The 19,935-nt window shown below is 42.5% G+C and overlaps 1 protein-coding gene across 1 annotated transcript in view; it reads right to left on the reverse strand.

The window, feature by feature from the left end:
• polq (polymerase (DNA directed), theta) overlaps nt 1–19,935 on the reverse strand; it is a 90,488-nt gene that overhangs the window by 9,564 nt on the left and 60,989 nt on the right. Inside the window, exons 22-30 of the mRNA XM_086006838.1 lie at nt 18,921–19,114; nt 17,389–17,523; nt 15,412–15,586; nt 13,716–13,845; nt 12,290–12,408; nt 11,634–11,818; nt 8,828–8,939; nt 8,280–8,404; nt 25–184 (exon numbers count right to left, since the gene is read on the reverse strand). Of these exons, the coding sequence (XP_085862964.1) occupies nt 25–184; nt 8,280–8,404; nt 8,828–8,939; nt 11,634–11,818; nt 12,290–12,408; nt 13,716–13,845; nt 15,412–15,586; nt 17,389–17,523; nt 18,921–19,114 (1,335 nt within the window). The remainder of the gene's footprint in view (nt 1–24; nt 185–8,279; nt 8,405–8,827; nt 8,940–11,633; nt 11,819–12,289; nt 12,409–13,715; nt 13,846–15,411; nt 15,587–17,388; nt 17,524–18,920; nt 19,115–19,935) is intronic.

The following is a 19,935-nucleotide window of genomic DNA, read 5'->3' on the forward strand; positions in this document are numbered from 1 at the left end:
TAAAAGATAAAACTTGGCCCTCACCCAATCTTTGGTCGCCCTGAAACATACGCTTCCAATGACCATGAGATTTGGCACTAGAGGGGAAGGTTTCTTCGAATCGTTTCTGAATATTAACGGTAGCCATTTTTACCAGATCAGCCGCTGATCCTTGTACAGTGGTGTTCACTGCTTGACGTTGGGCCTGTTGGGATATAATAACCAAAATGAGAATCTGTGAGTACCCATAGATGACTAGTGAGGTAGTTCGGGAGAGCGAGAATCCGAGAGTTTAAATTTGAGGTAAGAGTTTTTTAATTAAAAGTATGGCAGGGGACCTCAGTCTCGTGCGTTGCACGGCCTGCAGCATGTTGGAATTCCTAGACGCTTCTTGCAGTCAGGGTGACCACATGTGCAGTAAGTGCCAACGGTTTGGCCAACTTGAGATCCGGTTTTCGGAGCTCGAGCGTCAGCTGGAGGCACTGCGGTGTATCCACGAGGCTGAGAGTTACGTGGATAGCACGTTTTTAGACGTGGTCACCCCGCAGCTTAAGAAAGTGCAGTCAGAGAGGGAATGGGAGATCACCAGTCAGAAGAAGGGGGGGCAGTCAGGAAAGCCCAGAGTGCATCTCACTCAACAACTGTTTTTCTGTGTTGGAAAATGGAGAAAGTGACGGTTCCTCTGGGGAGTGCAGCCAGAGCCAAGTTCACGGCACTGTGGGTGGCTCAGCTGCACAAGGGGGGAGGAGTAAGAGTGGAAGGGCAATAGTGGCAGGAGACTCAATAGTGAGGGGTGCAGACAAGCGTTTCTGCAGCCGCAGAAGTGACTCCAGGATGGTATGTTGCCTCCCTGGTGCCAGGGTCAAGGATGTCACTGAACGGCTGCAGGGCATTCTTAAGGGGGAGGGCGAACAGTCAGATGGTTCACATTGGTACCAACAACATAGTTAGAAAGAGGGATGAGGTCCTGCAACAAGAATTTAGGGAGATAGGTAGCAGATTAAAAAGCAGGACCTCAAAGGTTGTAATCTCTGGATTACTCCCAGTGCCACATGCTAGTGAGTATAGGAATAGGAGGATAGAGCAGATGAATGCGTGGCTAGAGTTGGTGCAGGAGAGAGGGCTTAGTTTCCTGGATCACTGGGTCTGTTTCTGGGGAAGGTGGGACCTGTACAAGTCGGACGCTTTGCACCTGAACCGGAACGGGACCAACATCCTTGCAGGGAGGTTTGCTAGTACTGTTGTGGGGGGGGGGGGTTTAAACTAACTTGGCAGGGGGATGGGATACGGAGTGGAGCTATAGTAGGGGGTGATGCACAGCCAAATATAGAGGAAAAAAGTCACTCTGGAAGACAGAGCAAATATGTAACAGCACAAGGGAGTATGGCAAGGCTGGATGGCATTTATTTTAATGCAAGGAGTTTTGCAAGTAAGGCAGATGAATTGAAGGTGTTGATGAACACATGGGAGTATGATATTGTTGCTGTCACAGAGACACGGTTGAGGGAGGGGCAGGACTGGCAGCTCAATATTCCAGGGTATAGAATCTTCAGGCGAGGCAGAGGGAGGATATCTTAGCAGGTTCCTCTAATGAGGCCATATGGGTAGAACTTAAAGACAAAAAGGGGGGCAAGTACTTTGCTGGGAGTGTACTATAGGCCCCCAAAAAGTCAGGGGGAGATAGAGGAACAGATATGTAGGCAAATCTCAAGTGTAGAAATAAGTAATAATAGTAGGGGATTTCAACTTCCCCAATATTAACTGGGATAGTCAGAGTGTGAAAGGCTTAGAAGGTGTGGAATTCTTAAAGTGCATCTAGGAGAGCTTTTTGAGCCGGCATGTAGAAAGTCCTACAAGAGAGGGAGCGGTACTGGACCTAATTCTAGGGAATGTAGCCGGGCAATGGTAGAAGTGTCTGTAGGAGAGCATTTTGGTGACAATGACCATAATTCGGTGAGATTTAAGGTAGTCATGGAAAAGGACAAAGATGGACCGGATATAAAGGTTCTAAATTGGGGGTAGGCCGATTTTAATATGATAAGGCAGGATCTGGCCAAAGTGGACTGGGATCAGCTATTTGTAGGAAAATCCACATCAGAGCAGTGGGAGTCATTCAGAAAGGAAATAGAGAGTGTACAGTGCAAACATGTTCCTGTAAAGGTTAAGGGTGGGACCAACAAGTCCAGGGAACATTGGATGTCAAGGGATATACAAGAATGGATTAGGAAAAAAAGGGATGCTTTTGGCAGATACAAAGGACTAAAAACAGTAGAAGCCCTAGAGGAGTATAGAAAGTGCAGGGGGGTACTTAAAAAAAAGAAATTAGGAGAGCAAAGAGGGGGCATGAAAAAACACTGGCGGGCAAAATAAAGGAAAATCCCAAGGTGTTTTATAAGTATATTAAGGGCAAGAGGGTAACCGGGGAAAGAGTAGGGCCCATTAGGGACCAACGTGGCAATCTGTGTGTAGAGCCGGAAGATGTAGGTGAGGTTTTAAATGAATATTTTGCATCTGTGTTCACTTTGGAGAAGGACGATGTAGGCATAGAAATCAGGCAGGGGGATTGTGATATACTTGAACAAATTAGCATTGAGAGGGAGGAGGTACTAGCGGTTTTAGCGGGCTTAAAAGTGGATAAATCCCCAGGCCCAGAAGAGATGCATCCCAGGCTGCTGTGTGAGGCAAGGGAGGAGATTGCAGGGGCTCTGACACACATTTTCAGAACCTCTCTGGCCACATAGGAGGTGCCAGAGGACTGGAGGACAGCTAACGTAGTACCATTATTCAAGAAGGGTAGTAGGGATAAACCAGGGAATTACAGGCCAGTGAGCCTAACATCAGTGGTAGGGAAATTATTGGAAAAAATTTTGAGGGACAGAATTAGTCCCCACTTGGAGAGGCAAGGATTAATCAAGGATAGTCAGCATAGCTTTGTCAGCGGGAGATCATGTCTAACCAATTTGATTGAATTTTTTGAGGGGGTGACTAGGTGTGTAGATGAGGGTAGTGCAGTTGATGTAGTCTACATGGACTTCAGTAAGGCTTTTGACAAAGTCCCACATGGGAGACTGGTCAAGAAGATAAGAGCCCATGGGATCCAGGGCAATTTGGCACATTGGATCCAAAATTGGCTTAGTGGCAGGAGGCAGAGGGTGATGCCCGAAGGTTGTTTTTGTGACTGGAAGCCAGTGTCCAGTGGTGTACCGCAGGGATCGGATCTGGGTCCCTTGCTGTTTGTAGTGCACATTAATGATTTAGATATGAATGTAGGAGGTATGATCAGTAAGTTCGCAGATGACACGAAAATTGATGGAGTGGTAAATAGCGAGGAGGGAAGCCTCAGACTACAGGACGATATAGACGGGTTGGTCAGATGGGCAGAACAGTGGCAAATGGAATTTAACCCTGAAAAGTGTGAGGTGATGCATTTTGGGAGGACTAACAAGGCAAGGGTATACACAATGAATGGTAGGACCCTAGGAAGGACAGAGGATCCTTGGTGTGTATGTACATAGATCCTTGAAGGCAGCAGGACAGGTAGATAAAGGTGGTTAAGAAGGCATATGGGATACTTGCCTTCATTAGCCTAGGCATAGAATATAAGAGCAGGGAGGTTATGTTGGAGCTGTACAAAATGCTAGTTAGGCCACAGCTGGAATACTGTGTGCAGTTCTGGTCGCCACACTATAGGAAGGATGTGATTGCATTGGAGAGAGTGCAGAGGAGATTCACCAGGATGTTACCTGGGCTGGAGCGTTTCAGCTATGAAGAGAGACTGGACAGGCTGGGGTTGTTTTCCTTAGAGCAGAGAAGGCTGAAGGGGGACCTGATTGAGGTGTACTAAATTATGAGGGGCATAGATAGGGTAGATAGAAAGGAACTTTTCCCCTTAGTAGAGGGGTCAATAACCAGGGGGCATAGTTTCAAGGTAAGGGACAGGAGGTTTAGAGGGGATTTGAGGAAAAACTTTTTCACCCAGAGGGTGGTTGGAATCTGGAACTCACTGCCTGAAAGGGTGGTAGAGGCAGGAACCCTCAACATTCAAGAAGCATTTAGATGAGCACTTGAAATGCCATAGCATACAAGGCTATGGCCCAAGTGCTGGAAAATGGGATTAGAATAGACAGGGCTTGATGGCCGGTGCAGACACGATGGGCCGAAGGGCCTCTTTCTGTGCTGTATAACTCTATGACTGTTTAGATTACAAGCTCACATGCAGCAATGAGCAGGGGTATTGCTGAAAGGCCATGGGGATTTGTGTACAAAACTTAACTATTAAAAAGGTGCTTTCCAGTTTGGATTTCAACCAGCTGGTGTCCTGTTGACATTCAGGAAAATATTATGATAGTTGTGCCATACAAAGTACAACAAAACAATTCGAAATAAACAGCTTGGTTTTAGATTTGAATAAATGTATTATAGAATCATAGAAATTTATGGCACAGAAGGCCGCCATTCGGCCCATTGTGTCTATGCCGGCCGAGAAAGAGCTATCCAGCCTAATCCCACTTTCCAGCTCTTGGTCCCTCTGGTTGAAAAATGTTCTCCTCAACTCCCCTCTAATCCTTCTACCAATTACTTTAAATCCATGCCCCCTGATTATTGACCTATCTGCTAAGGGAAATAGGTTCTTCCTATCCACTCTATCTAGGCCCCTCATAATTTTATACACCTCAATGAAGTCTCCCCTCAGCCTTCTCTGTTCCAAAGAAAACAACCCAGCCTATCCAATCTTTCCTCACAGCTAAAGTTCTCCAGTCCTGGCAACATCCTCGTAAATCTCTGTACAGGAAAGATGTGATTGCACTAGAGAGGGTAATGTGGTGACCAGAACTGTACGCAGTACTCTAGCTGTGGCCTAACTAGTGTTTTATACAGTTCAAGCATAACCTCCCTGCTCTTAGATTCTATGCCTCGGCTAATAAAGGAAAGTATCCCGTATGCCTTCTTAACCACCTTACCTTCCTGTCCTGCTACCTTCAGGGAGCTGTGGCCATGCATGCCAAGGTGTCTGTTCCTCTACACTTCTCAGTATCCTACCATTTATTGTGTAATTCTTTGCCTTGTTAGCCCTCCCCAAATACATTATCTCACACTTCTCCAGATTGAATTCCATTTGCCACTTTTCTGCCCACCTGATCAGTCCACTGATATCTTCCTGCAGTCTACAGATTTCTTCCTCACTATCAATCACATGGCCAATTTTAGTATCATCTGCAAACTTCTTAATCATGCCCCCCCCCTACACTGAAGTCTAAATCATCGATATATACCACAAAAAGCAAAAGACCCAGTACTGAGCCCTGCAGAACCCCACTGGAAAAAGCCTTCCGGTCACAAAAGCACCCGTCGACCATTACCCTTTCTTTCCTGCCACTGAGCCAATTTTGGATCCAACTTGCCACTTTCCCTTGGATCCCATGGGCTTTTACTTTTCTGACCAACCTGCACGTGGGACCTTGTCAAAAGCCTTGCTAAAATCTATGTATACTACATCAAACGCGCTACCCTCATCAACCCTCCTATTACCTCTTCAAAAAATTCAATCAAGTTAGTCAGACACGACCTTCCCTCAACAAATCCATGCTGACTGTCCTTGGTTAATCCGTGCCTTTCTAAATGATGATTAATACTGTCCCTCAGAATTTTTTTTTACAATAATTTGCCCACCACCGAGGTTAGGCTGACTGGCCTGTAATTACTTGGTCTATCCCATTCTCCCTTTTTAAACAATGGTACAACGTTAGCAGTCCTCCAGCACCACACCTATAGCCAGAGAGGATTGGAACATGATGGTCAGAGCCTCCACTATTTCCTCCCTTGCTTCTCAACAGCCTGGGATACATTTCATCCGGGCCTGGCGATTTATCTACTTTCAAAGAAGCTAAACCACTTAATACTTCCTCTCTCACTATGTTTATCTCATTTAATATTTCACACTCCTCTTCCTGAACTATAATGTCTGCATCGTCCCTCTCTTTTGTGAAGACAGACACAAAATATTCATTAAGAACCATACCCACGTCTTCTGCCTCCACACACAGGTTACCTTTTTGGTCTCTAATAGGCCCTACTCTTTCTTTAGTTATCCTTTGGCTCTTTGTGTATTTATAAAACATCTTTGGGTTTTCCTTGATGTTACTTGCCAATATTTTTTCATGCTCTCTCTTTGCTTTCCTAATTTCCTTTTTAATTTCATCCCTGCACTTTCTGTACTCCTCTAAGCTTTCTGCAGTATTTAGCTCTCTGTACCTGATGTAAGCTTCCCTTTTTTGCCTTACCCTACCCTGTATGCCTCTTGACATCCAGGGGGCTCTAGATTTGGGAGTTCCATCTTTTTTCTTTGTGGGAAAATGCCTCCCACTGCTCTGACACTGATTTACCTTCAAGTAGCTGTTTCCAGTCCACTTTACTTTTATTACTAGGTATGTTGTATAATCACACACAAGAAACTGCTTGAAATTGAGAAAATATTATCTACAAAGCAAATTCCAGTTTCTAGAAATCACTGTGCTGATTTCAGAGGGAGTTTGCAAAATATCTGTGATAACTAGTTGTCAATGTACCTTCACAGTTCTGGTGTCATTTGTAGATCTACATATGGCTCTGGATTTCACGTGCATGCTGGAAGCCAATGAATTTTGATTGAAATGTGGGAATACATGCCCGATCAGTAGCCCAGAGCATGTTGGGGTGATAATTAAGTTCACGTGGCTAAAGCCTCACTTGTACTTAGCTGTGAAACAAGGTATTGCCTTTATACTGATAACTAACAGCACAAGTTCCTTGGGGCAATTACATCCAGCATCATCTTTGAAATCATAATAGACATTTATCATCATTCGTGGAGAATGTTTAAATCTATTTACTTAGGATGCCACTTGTTTTTCACCATGTCCCTTGTCAGGTAATTTTAAAAAGTGGTTAGAGAGTCTAACATATGCCAAGCACTTTGTAAGCCAGGTTTGACACTGCACTGGATATATACTCCATGCAATATCAAACCCAATCAATGCACGATTCACTCCTCCAGGTAGACTTATTCCATTGCACGCCAGTCAGGTTGGGCCTTGACTCTGGATTTACACTGCAAGTCGACACTAAACTTGAAGTATAAATGCACCAAAGGGTAGCTTCTTTCATAATGCTGTCTAATGGGGAGTCTGGGACTGGGGGCATAGCCTAAAAATTAGAGCCAGACCTTTCAGGAGTGAAATTAGGAAACACTTCTACACACAAAGGGTGGTAGAAGTTTGGAACTCACTTCCACAAACGGCAATTGATGCTAGATCAATTGTTAATTTAAAATCTGAGATTGATCGATTTTTGTTAACCAAAGGTATTAAGGGATATGGGACAAGGCAGGTATGTGGATTTAGGTCGCCGATCTCATTGAATGGCGGAACAGGCTTGAGGGGCTGAATGGCCTACTCCTGTTCCTATGTTCCTCAGCCAATTAGTAAGCAGTAAAAGCAAGTATGCTCCTTATTTGGTGGCAGGAGACAGACTGTGGACACTGGAAGCTGGTTTTGCATAGTTCATATGGTTACAGACCAATATTTTTTTTTTTTTTTTTTTTTTTTTTTTATATAAACAGAAAGGTCCCTGTCAAAACTTAGTACCAATCTCATACCCAAGACCTTTTCAATTCACAGGTACAGCTTTGTCAGTGAGAGTTCTTAGGGAAGGGAACAGAAGCCATGACATTTGACTCTCACTCTAATTGGCCTAACCAAAAAGATAAAGAGTTTTCCTGTAACAGGTGAAGATGTGGGAAGCCATTGAATTACTGGGCACCAGCAATTAGAGAAGATACAATTATATCATCCATATCAGGAGAGGAAAGCCAAACACTTGCAAAATCAGACCAAAAATGAAAGCATTACTTAGAACTGAAACTTCCTGTTACTACTAGATTTTTTTTAAAATCACAATTATAATCCAAACTGTACACCTTCTCTGTTTGCATACAGTTATAACATTCTTGGTATTCTTATAATATTTTCTGTGCATTTTTTATTCCATATGAAGTAAACTAAAAAAGTTACCATAAAAATCCACACAATAGCCTCAGCGAAACACAGCACAACAGGAAGCATTTTGCATGGCATATTAAAGCAAACACTATAATATAATGCAAAACTGCAAACAAAAATAAAAAGTCTCAGTCTAGTAGTTTTACGATGGTGTTCTGCACAGAAACTCCCATAACAGGAGTAAGTTTGTTACAAACTGGCCACCATTGAACAGTATTTGACCACACAACCATGGAGACAGACTCTGTAAACTGCAATACATACGTGAGCTTTAATGTGAGGATTGGGATCCTTTATTGCTGGAAGGTACCGTTTCCGGCCAAGAATTGTTTGAACAAATCCATTTTCCTGACATTTTTTTACTGTTTCCCGTAGAAATGTCTGAATCCCTGTGGAAACCGGTTAATTTAAAAATGTTAATAAAGGCGCTTTTTTTTTAAATTAAGGAACAGAACCTTTATATGCTGGAATTAAAGTCTTGTCCACAGTTATTCCCCCAACTGAAGAAAAGCTTCATTTTACTTTGGTCTGTTTCTTTTAAGAAGGTTTTCTTCCCCATTCTCTTTCAAAGCTACTGACTGACGCACAACTCAGAGATCTGCAAGACTTGGGTGGTTTGACTTATTCTCTTGGTTTTCCTTTCTTTCTTCCTCAGGAAGACCTGTACAAGTCACAAATGATAAAAATCCTCTTCGCTCCTGGGCTCTTCCCCATTGTGCATTTCTTTTGCTCACACAGAAAACAAGCTCATTTAAAATTCTTCTATTCTCTTCAAAACCAACCAGTGAAAGGATAAATGAAGGTTTCCTTACCTTTATATCGCGATTTGAATGTTTCTAGGTAACAACCCGCATCATTCTCATCCAGGCCCATTTGCTCACCAAGAGATTTGGCCCCAATTCCATAAATTATACCATAACAGATCTAAAGGAGAAAGGATGCCTGCACATTAGAGTTCAGGGGGCAGCAGTAAATCACTATAGGAGGGCACACAACAGAGGTGACGTTTACACAAACTAGCATAGAGTGCTTTCCTGATCACAACTCACAAAATGCATATACCACCTAAAGCAATTCATTGATCATAAATAGTGGATTCTACATGCTAGTAACCTGTTTTAATGAAAAGAAATAATGAATCATAGAATAGTACAGCACAAGAGGCCGCCATTTGGCCCATCAAGTCTGCGCCAGCTCTTTAGAAGAGCAATCCAGTTAGTCCCGCTCCCCCGCTCTTTCCTCATACCCCTGCAATTTTTTCTCCTTCAAGTATTTATCCAATTCCCTTTTGAAGGCTATTGAATCTGTATCCACCGCCCTATCAGGCAGTGCATGCCAGTTGCGTAAAAAAGTTTTTCCTCATGTTGCCCCTGGTTCTTTTGCCAATCGCCTTAAATCTGTGCATGCTGGAAACAGTTTCTCTTTATTTACTCAATCTATACCCTTCGTGTCATCTGCAAATTTCAAAATTGTGCCCTGTACCCCTAAGTCCAAGTCATTAATCTGCATCAAAAACAGCAGTGGTCCTACTACTGAACCCTGAGGAACATCACTGTATACCTCCTTACTTTACAGACTTCTGGACTCAACATCGAGTTCAACAATTTCAGACCATAACCTCGGCCCCTATTTTTTCACATGGCAGTTGTTGATGATTCTGCCATTCTCATTTACACCTCTTCTAGATTCATCATTTGTTTCTTAACTTGTCCCATTACCATCTCCTTTTGCTTTATACTATCATATCTTTGGTCATTTAATCTCTCCTGCCTTCCAGCCTATCACAGACCTTCCCTTTTGTTCTTTCCTCCCCTCCCCCCTTTCCCTGCCCCTGCACGTGCTTAAAATCTGTTACATCTTTAACTTTTTCCAGTTCTGACGAAAGATCATCGACCTGAAACGTTAACTCTTTCTCTCTCCACAGATGCGGCCTGACCTGCTGAGTATTTCCAGCATTTTCTGTTTTTATTACTGTATACCTTCCTCCAGTCTGAAAAACAGCCATTCACCACAACTCGGTTTTCTATCCCTTAGCCAATTTTGTATCCATGCTGCTACTGCCCCTTTTATCCCATGGACTTCAATTTTGCTAACAAGCCTAAACGTGGTACTGAATCACTATTGTTTTAATGAGCATCAAATTAACAAGGCTAAAGGTGGCACTTAATCAACCGCCTTTTGAAAGTCCATATACACATCAACTGCACTGCCCTCATCCACCCTCTCTGCTACCGCATCAAAAAATTCAATCAAGGTAATCAAACACAAATTGCCCTCAACAAATCCGTGCTGGCTCTTAATGAGTCCATACTTGTCCAAGTGGCTGTTAATTTTCTCCTGGATTATGGTTTCTAAAAGCTTCCCCACCACCTGACTGGCCTGTAATTGTCAGGTTTATCCTTCTCCCCTTTTTTGAACAAGGGTAACATTTGCAATCCTCCTGTCCTTTGGCACCACCCCTGTATCTAAGGAGGACTGGAAGATTGTGGCCAGCACCTCCGCAATTTCTACCCTTGCTTCCCTCAGCAACCTAGGGTGAATCCCATCTGGACCGGGTGACATCTACTTTAAGTACTGCCAGCGTTTCTAGTATCTCCTCTATCTATTTTTATCTCATCCAGTATCCCAGTACTTCCTCATAGCTTTGGCAAAGTCCTCTTCCTTGGTAAACACTGATACAAAGTATTCATTTCGTACCTCAGCCACACTTTGCCACCTCCAATAGATCTCCATTTTGGTCCCTAATTGGCCCCACCGCTCTTCTGACAACCCTTTTACAGTTACTGTTTTAATGAGCATCAAATTAATAAGCGCCAGCAGTTTGAAGCATTCTTGTCATTACAGATACTGCCCGTGAATGCCTAATAAGATAGTGATTTTTGCTGGTTGAAATCAGATCTTCACTATTCTAGCAGTGGTGCATTCCGATTACACAGTACTGCTGAAGTGATTCATGCATATTACATACCCACACACACTGGGAATCCATTTGCTAGAGACAATGAGCAAATTCTGGTCATGCAACTTCAAGGAGGCAGCTTATCACCACCTTCTCAAGAGTACGTAGAGATGGGCAATAACAGCTGGCCTTGCCAGTGACACCCACATCCCATGAACGAGTGAAAACAACCCAATAACCACGAGTTTATGTGAGCCATAACAAGGTGCTTTATTTAATGTAATTTATTCATATAACTAGAGGAACCCGTGTTGATATCCTAGCTTGCAAGTTCATTAAACATTATTTAAAATATAAGGTATGCGTCAGGGGCTCGTGGTTTATGCAACGTCAGCTGTAATACCAAGAAATTTTGTCCCTGATGTAAGAGTTAAAAAATTATATTCATTTACGTTCCACTGGTTTCAAGCAACGTGATTATAGAGACAGGAGCAGCAGACACAGTGATGCCACATAAAGCAAATAGAAAAAATGTCCATATTGCCAGTTCTGTATGCTGGATCAGTGTACACTGGACATGGCATTACTCAAACTCATTCTATTTTACACTTTTAACAGAAGATTTACACTCTGTCTGTTTCAGCGGGAGATGAAATGTTTTGTGTTGTGAAATAATGCACCAAGGATATCTGAAATTTCTTCAGCAAGAGTCAGCTGACCTGCTTGGCTTGTTGTCGCAGTCTGTCGCTCACAGATGCTGGCTCCACCATTTTCCATTCTGCAGCAATGCTCTTGAACACATCTTCCCCACTGTTTAGGACCTGAATAAGGCTCCTATCCTTGGAGAGATGAGCCAGAATTCGTAGCTCCAGCTGGGAGTAATCTGCTGCCAGAATGAGGCCACCTTTAAGGAAAAAATAAATTAGATATGGTTAGTTTGTTAATCCTGATATTAATCCAGAACTGCATTCAAGAAATGCAGAAATTGTTTGAGTGTAACTTTGAGAGATCATTCACCTAAAGAGTGCAAAGGCAGAAGGGCCAGACATCATGGATTGAGAAGCAGCAGCTTATACCTTACAAATCCACTGGAGTTTTTCTGAAGAGGTAACTGAACTGGTAGGCAAAGTGGATAAAACAAGTTTCTGCAAACTTTCAAGTTAAACAAACTTGTCGATCTAACAGTGCAAAAACAGTTCTTTTACAAGCTGGAGTTCACAGAGCTCAGCTACAGACTATCTGACCACATTTCACTGAGGACCTGTACTAGCGCTTCTGAAATGGTCAGTTTTTAAACTCCTCTTCTTTTGTTAAGGACTTTGAATCAATCACACCATTACAATTTTTTTTTTTTTACATAAAGAATCCAAATTACCTGAGAATGGGACAAAAGCGTGTCTTATACTGACAGCAAATGGCAGCCCTTTATCAGTCTTTCCATCGGCCATCACAGCCAGCCGGGAAGATGGCATCATACTACGGCCCCTCCTTCTCCTAAAACATAAACAAATGTCAAATTTAAAAGCATTGTCGCATTCCCTTGTCTAAGTTCCACTACATTCCTGCTACTTAGAGTACAAAGCTACAATGAGTTATAAAACCAGTGGCAAGAAGCCAAGAGCAGTTACAAAGATCAAGCTGATTGTAAAGTAAATGTTGCACCACTGAAAAGCTGATTATTAGTTTCCACACAGATATTCAGTTCTATAGCTCATTTTTAAACATATATTTAAAAATGCACTAGATTTGCTTACAAACAGAAATATTAAACACACTAGACTTTCACAATTGAGAGAGAATAGAAGGTGGATAGTAAAAGCACACTAACCCAAAGAAACAGAGGCACAAGAGAAAGGCGCACTTACTTAGGGTGACTGAAGGCAGTAGTTGAGAAATGAGCAGAGAAAATGAAAAACTTGTAAATATTTGAGAACCAAACAGGAGAAAGCAAAGGCGATTGAACTATAAAAAAATGTTACAAGCAAAAGAATCAAGCAGCATATGTTTACATTACAAGTATGATTTAGGCAGATAATGTAACATTTTTGGGAGAAACCTATAAAAGTGTTTACTTTAAAAACACAAAGATGTTTTGTCCATATAGCTAGATTGTTTTGCAGTATAGATGGTAAATAACAAATAAAGGACAGGATCAAATTAAGTTATTCAGTATAGCCTAGTTCTACCTGCAGACAGATTTAGCACTCTCTGGTCAAACCTAATCATGTGATATGTGGAGTTTGCTTGGACTGTCCGTAAACAATAACCAAGGTATATTGCAATAAAAAGGAATATGGGCCACCAGTGAGCTGCAGGTGCTTAAGATCATACAGTTGAGATAAATGTAGGAGACAGTTCAGTTCCCATATGAAAGGCCGTGGTATTATCAACAATAATCCCACAATATTATGGAATGGCAACTTGTAAATTTTACTTTAAAATAAATGTTTTATATTTTTCAATGTTTTACAGGAGATAATAAAAGACATGCCACAATTTTAAAAATTAACAGCTGATATGTATTTATATATAATGTATTACACAATTTATACACAAATACACATGGCTAGATAAAGATAGCTATAGATATAGAGGTATCTATGAGATGGGCAGAGAGACACTAAATATTTATTTCTCTCACACTTTATTTATCACCATCATTTCAAAGTAAAATGAATATTTAAGTAAAGGCACTTGGTTACTGGTGGATAATCAGAAGATACATGGAGATCACAAAGCCTCAACTGAAAAAATAAATCACAAAAGGCGCGATTTGTGAGGATTGCATATGGAGGAAATACCTGGATCGTGTAGGAACAGCTGTGTTGCTTGTTCCCTGGGAGGGGGGACTTTCTCTGATCACTGTTGGCATTTCAATTTCAAAGTCCTTTGGCACGTTCTGTAGGTTTGGCTCAATAAAGCTGATTCGACCTAATTAAATAAGAGATGTGTTACGGAGAGTGGGTTCCAGGTCACATGAAAACAAAAAGGTACATCTAAAGGCAAACTAATATAAACTATAGGTCACGAACTCTCTAATATATTGGATTATTATCTTGCAATAGAATGGGAACCAATTCCAAAAGATTGTTTATGAAATCTTGTTTCAATCTAATAAATCATGTTATTATGGTTCAAGGTTAACGGATTGATCTTGCTTGTCATTTTTTGCACAAAGCCCAACTTTAACCTGATTATATGCACAGCACAAGTTTGACTGAGCTGGAGATAACCAATCACCACACATTTTGTGCAGATTTCCAGTTAATTTGTAATGCCATAAAACTGCATATGCCTGGGAATAGTTTGTAATTCTGCTCTTTCTACTCCTTACTCCAAATGGTGAAAGCAGGGTGTTGTTGTGCCACCAGGAAATGGAATGGAATGCCACATGGTGGCATCTCATTGCATACAAGTTCTTCAACATTTATCATTCTACTGGGGTACTCCAAAACGCCCAATGATGGTGCCAGCTCTCAATGGCTTATTGCTTCCCACAATGTGACCCCCTCGAACAAAATAAAAACTGTTTCTGCATCAATGGTTGAAATGACCCATTACATTTACTGTGCCATGTGCAGCTAGTCTTGTGCTGGAAACAAATATCACATACATATTTAATCAGAGGTGGAATGGGACTTCCACCCACCTTGAAGTCATTCCACCTTAAGGTCATGGCGCCAATACAGCTGTAGGTTGCTGGGTTATCTATTTTAAATATGCAAAGGCATGAGGCAGAGATGTGGGGAGATTTGTTGGGTCAAGAAATAACCCACTCACTGGACCTCAGGTTTAGCAGATATTGTAAATGGTTCCTTCTCCTCAGGCATTGCCCCTTTAGTTTATAAAGCCATCCTCGATCCCTGTCCTCTCTAATTACCAACCCGTACCACAGGACCTTGAGGGGCCGGGGAGAAGCACTCCAGCTCCTCCTGGCCCACAAGCAATGCTGTGAAGACACTTACCTTCTCCCCAAAGCTGTCCTCGCCTCCCTTCAACTGCCAGGTTTCCCGAGGCCCGGTCACTGGTAAACCTGATTTAATCGGAGGCTACCAGCCTCATCAAAATGTTTAAATAGCCAACCCGCCTCCTGGGAGTGGGTTGGCTGCCCGCCCCTTGTCCCACCTCCATTAAACCCATAAGTGGGCAGGTCGAAGTAATCAGATTTTTAAAAATTTAACATCCAGCCTGACCCCAACCCACCCAATTTTGGGTGTTAAAATTCAGCCCATGGAGAAAGCTTGAGGAATTGAGAACATAAATATATAGCTACTATGATAATGACAAAACAGGCTCAAAGGGCCAAATGATGTACTTAACTTCCTACATTTTATTTCCAGGCATACTAAAAAGCTTTCTCTTGTGTTTCTACTACACTGAAGAAATTATCAATTTTATGGTGAGCTTTTATTGATGTAAATTCTGTGTCAGGACTCACTGGGTTGCACAATGTGCATTATTTTGCATGACACAGGACAAAGTGAAATCAGCATTTACCTGTGGCACTGTGCGTCTGTGAGATGGAGTAGATCCTCTCCATTCCCAGCTGAGGATGTAGGTGCTTCTCTCTCTGCAGGGGGAGCACTACTTTGGTCATTGCATTAGTAATTCTTCTCCATTCCAAGATTAAGCCTGGCAAAGGATGAAGTGGCTTCAATTTCTCCAATACTTCCTAAAACATAGAATGGTATAATAAATGGTAAAATAACGGGTTCATCGGTCATATATATATATATTTTTTAAGAGGTTTATCTTTTATAAGCAAAGTAAATGTAATATAACAGCAAAAAAAACAAAAAAATTAGATACATGAACAAATAGCATGGGAGAGAAAAACGTGCATTATTCAGTGATACCTAAAGTTACTATCAACACTGGTCTCCATCTCACAATGTAGTAGTGTCTTGCAAATATTTACGTATATGTTTGTCTGTTCTATAGGAATGTTCTAGTCTCAGATGAGAGATATTCTGCCCACCGTAATTAGCATCATCATTTCACACTGTACTGGTTTACGGACCCTCTCATTAGTCATTCTTGCCCAAATAATTTTCTGCAGATGCTTTGTTGCACCAAAACTCAGAAGCCTCCAGCCAACTAGAATTCTTTTAATCACAATTAAAGCTTAAGCATTTACTACCTCTTGCAATTGCTATCCTCTGCTTGATTTCTTTGTTACTCTGTTTATTGAAAAAAATCTATGCTAATTTGCTTGCTCCATTTTTATATTGTTCATGCAAACATCAATTTTTGAAAGGTCCTCTTTCTTTGTATTTACCATTGACTCAGTTCTTAGTATTTACTTTCAATCTATATTTCCCAACCAGTCTGATTTACCTCAAATATTTTTTGTAACACATCAGCAACTGGTACTGCATTCCTTAGTTTGTTTATCAATTTCCCATGGATCTTGAAACCAATATCAAAGTTATCCAGACTGTCTCCCATAGTGAATTCAGCTTAAATGTTAAAAAGCCTGGGTGGTGTAACACATCCTTATCTCACTACTCTTATGATCTTTGTCTCTTTCACTCATTATTAACTCTTATTGTTGCCAATAAAGATTCTTAGACAGTCTCATGTCTTTGCAATCTATTCCAGCTCTTTGCAGGACATCTAGCAATCTTTCATGCTTCACTCTGTTGAATGTTTTCTCAACCTATAATGCATGGATACACGTCTCACTTCATTTCTATTGTTCACACACAAATCACCTTCGAAATAAATATTCAGATGCGTATTTCTAAAACCAACCTCACTTAATACCCAACCATTTCCTTTTTACGTAGCGAGAGGGTTTGAGTACAGGAACAAGGATGTCTTGCTGCAGTTGTACAGGGCCTTGGTGAGGCCACACCTTGAGTATTGTGTGCAGTTTTGGTCGCCTTATCTGAGGAAGGATGTTCTTGCCATGGAAGGAGTGCAGTGAAGATTCACCAGGCTGATACCTGGGATGGCAGGAATGACGTATGAGGAGAGATTGGGTCGATTGGGCTTGTACTCGCTGGAGTTCAGAAGAATGAGAGGGATCTCATTGAAACTTATAAAATTCTAACAGGACTAGACAGACTAGATGCTGGAAGGATGTTCCCGATGGTCAGGGAGTCCAGAACCAGGGGTCACAGTCTAAGGATAAGGGGTAAGCCATTTAGGACAGAGATGAGGAGGAATTTCTTCACCCAGAGAGTGGTGAACCTGTGGAATTCTCTGCCAAAGAAGGCAGTAGAGGCCAATTCATTAAATATATTCAAGAAGGAGTTGGATATATTTCTTAAGGCTAAAGCGATCAAGGGATATCGAGAGAAGGCAGGAACAGGGTACTGAAGTTGGATGATCAGCCATGATCTCATTGAATGGCAGAGCAGGCTCGAGGGGCCGAATGGCCTACTCCTGCTCCTATCTTCTATGTTTCTATGTTACTCTTTCTATTGATCAAAAAAAGAACAAAGATTTGCACAAGAACTAGGCGATTACCTTGTTTGTGCTGAATTGTTTGGCCAGCCTGCAGCGCCCTCCCGCAGGTGCTGTCCTCCTTGTGGAGCCAAGCGTCCTCTTGCCATTAGTGTTGGTATCCCCATTAGGAGGAAGTTTGAGCTCCGAAAATAGAACCTGGAATAGGAATTAAATCGCTGAGCCTGTGAAAGTTTGAGCAGGACAAAGCAAGTGCATTTATTAGGCTGCTGTGCTTGATTTGCGCAGTGACATTTCACACCATCGGGTATTTTGTAAATGTTTGTATAAAAGCTGCAATTCCTATGGGCTTTTACTAAAACATTTGGGGCAGTGAAATTTATTCGCTCTGTTGAAATCAGCATAAAGCTCACGTACAAAATCTAAAAATCGGATTTAAAAAACAGGCCCGAGGAGTGTTGGATAGTATGAAATATTAATACAGGTAGACTACCCTTTATCCGAACTTCCGAAAACCGAAACCCTCTAAAAACCGAAGGTTTTTTCATTCAGCGTAAGTCCAGTGCAAGTCGTGCGCACGACCCCCCGCGGACCCCCGCCGGCCCCGACCCCCGCGCCGACCCCCCCGGGTACCCCCGCCAGCCCCGACCCCCGCCGACCCCCCCGTGGACCCCCGCCGACCCCGACCCCCGCCGACTTACGCTGAGCGTCAGCGTAAGTCGTGCGCACGACCCCCCGCCGACCCCCCCGCCGGCCCCGACCCCCCCCCCGTGGACCCCGACCGTAAGTCGGCAGGGGTCGGGGTCGGCGGGGGTGTCGGCGCCGGCGGGGGTCCGCGGGGGGGGGGGGGTCGGCGGAGGGGTCGGCGGGGGGTCGTGCGCACGACCCCCCGCCGACCCACCTTCCGAAATCCGAAATTCTCCAAAAACCGAAACACGGCTGGTCCCGAGGTTTTCGGATAAAGGATAGTCTACCTGTATACCTATCTTAAATCTGAACAGGCAAGTTGCAGCACCGCATGTTTGGATTTCAACCCAATATTCAGTCTAAATTCTGCCAAAAATATTGGGACCTGGACAGTCCTAACAGTCATCACAATTGAAACAATTGCAATGAAACTAACAGGAGAGATACAGGAAACTTTGGTTTATCCGGAGGTTAACTGTCCGGAATGCTCGATCCACCGGCAAAAATCAGGAGCCGTTTCGTTAGGTTTTTTTTTCTTTTCGTTGCTTTTTTTTCCACCAGTCAGGCTCTGCAAGGTCTAGCTGAAGCTGTTGCTTAGCTACATAGACGCTTGCAAGGTACGGCCGGCTGTTTAGAAGCTAAGCAACAGGGTTTGTTGCTAGATACGGAGCTCAAAAGCTCCGTATGTTTTAACATTAGCGCTGGTTTGTCCGTCAGTTTTGATGGGACGGCAACAGCTCAGTCCCGTCGGTGCCGGATATCACAGTTTCCTGTATTCAAAGTCAACTGAATTGACAACTTCTCCAGTGAAAGGGTTACATGTTATCTCGTACCCTTGCTAGTCCTTTTAATAAAAATCCTGTACAATGCTCCACAACATTTATTGCATATGTACGTTACAATCTTACCTCAGCAATATCATCTGGGCTGGTTAGAGAGAAGCTGTGGCCTACTAGCTGGTAGGCCTGTGCTTCTATGACAGTTAGCTTAGCCTGCATTACGTATTTCTGGCTCTCACATTCAGCTGTACTGAATCCTATTCCATTCATCTCCAGCAAGGCCAGGCAATACTGAGTCTTCATTTCAACATTCCAAAACAAGTCTGCAACAGAGCAGAGAAAGTTACATGCTGGTAAAATTTACCACAATGGAAGTTTCCCCCCCCCCAGATACAGAAGTTACCCGTTGGGATCTCCTGTAATTGTACAAGATGGGATAACTGTTGTACAAATAATATTAATCTTTAATTTCTACCAACAGAAATAAGAATTTGATCAATACGATAACAGTTATACATAGTTAGTGATATATTCAAATGGCCTACGGAGTCTTTCATTAGTTTTGAGTTCCAGGTGCAGAAGGAGCCCAGCACCAACAAACACACACAAGACCACAGATCTATCCCAGTATTTGCCCACACAGGACATTTTTGAAAATGTGATTTAAGAATTTTTTTTTTTTTTTAATATAAGGTTGGCCCATTTTCTACCTTTTCCTTTCTTGCAGGCAGGTGCTCCACCAACTGGAGATATTCCTTCATATTCCTATAAGAACCTAACCAGTGCACAATCACCATGATGCTACTCCCCAAACACCACAAAATGCGCTCAAGTGTTATGAAGATGACCTTCCTGTAACATATCATGCGACACTCAAACCCTACCCAGCATTGCAGACAAACATAGGAGAAAGAACAGGAAAGGACCAAACTGGTCCAGCCAGTTAGATACAGCCCACTCACCCGCCCAAAACCCTCCCCCATCTCCTTGCCACCAGTAATGAAATCTCCTGGTAGAGAAAAAAAAAAAGTGGAAGAAAAAGCGTTAGGCCAATTTAGGAAGCAACGCTGGGAGATTCCTCTTTGATCCCCAAAGGGATTCAGGCAAGCTCCAGGTGACTGCAGTAACCGATAGTATTTACAGC

The sequence above is a fragment of the Somniosus microcephalus genome, chromosome 14, assembly GCF_052327205.1.
Source record: "Somniosus microcephalus isolate GS21.2 chromosome 14, FLI_Smic_1.0, whole genome shotgun sequence".
In the NCBI taxonomy this organism is placed as follows: Eukaryota; Metazoa; Chordata; class Chondrichthyes; order Squaliformes; family Somniosidae; genus Somniosus; species Somniosus microcephalus.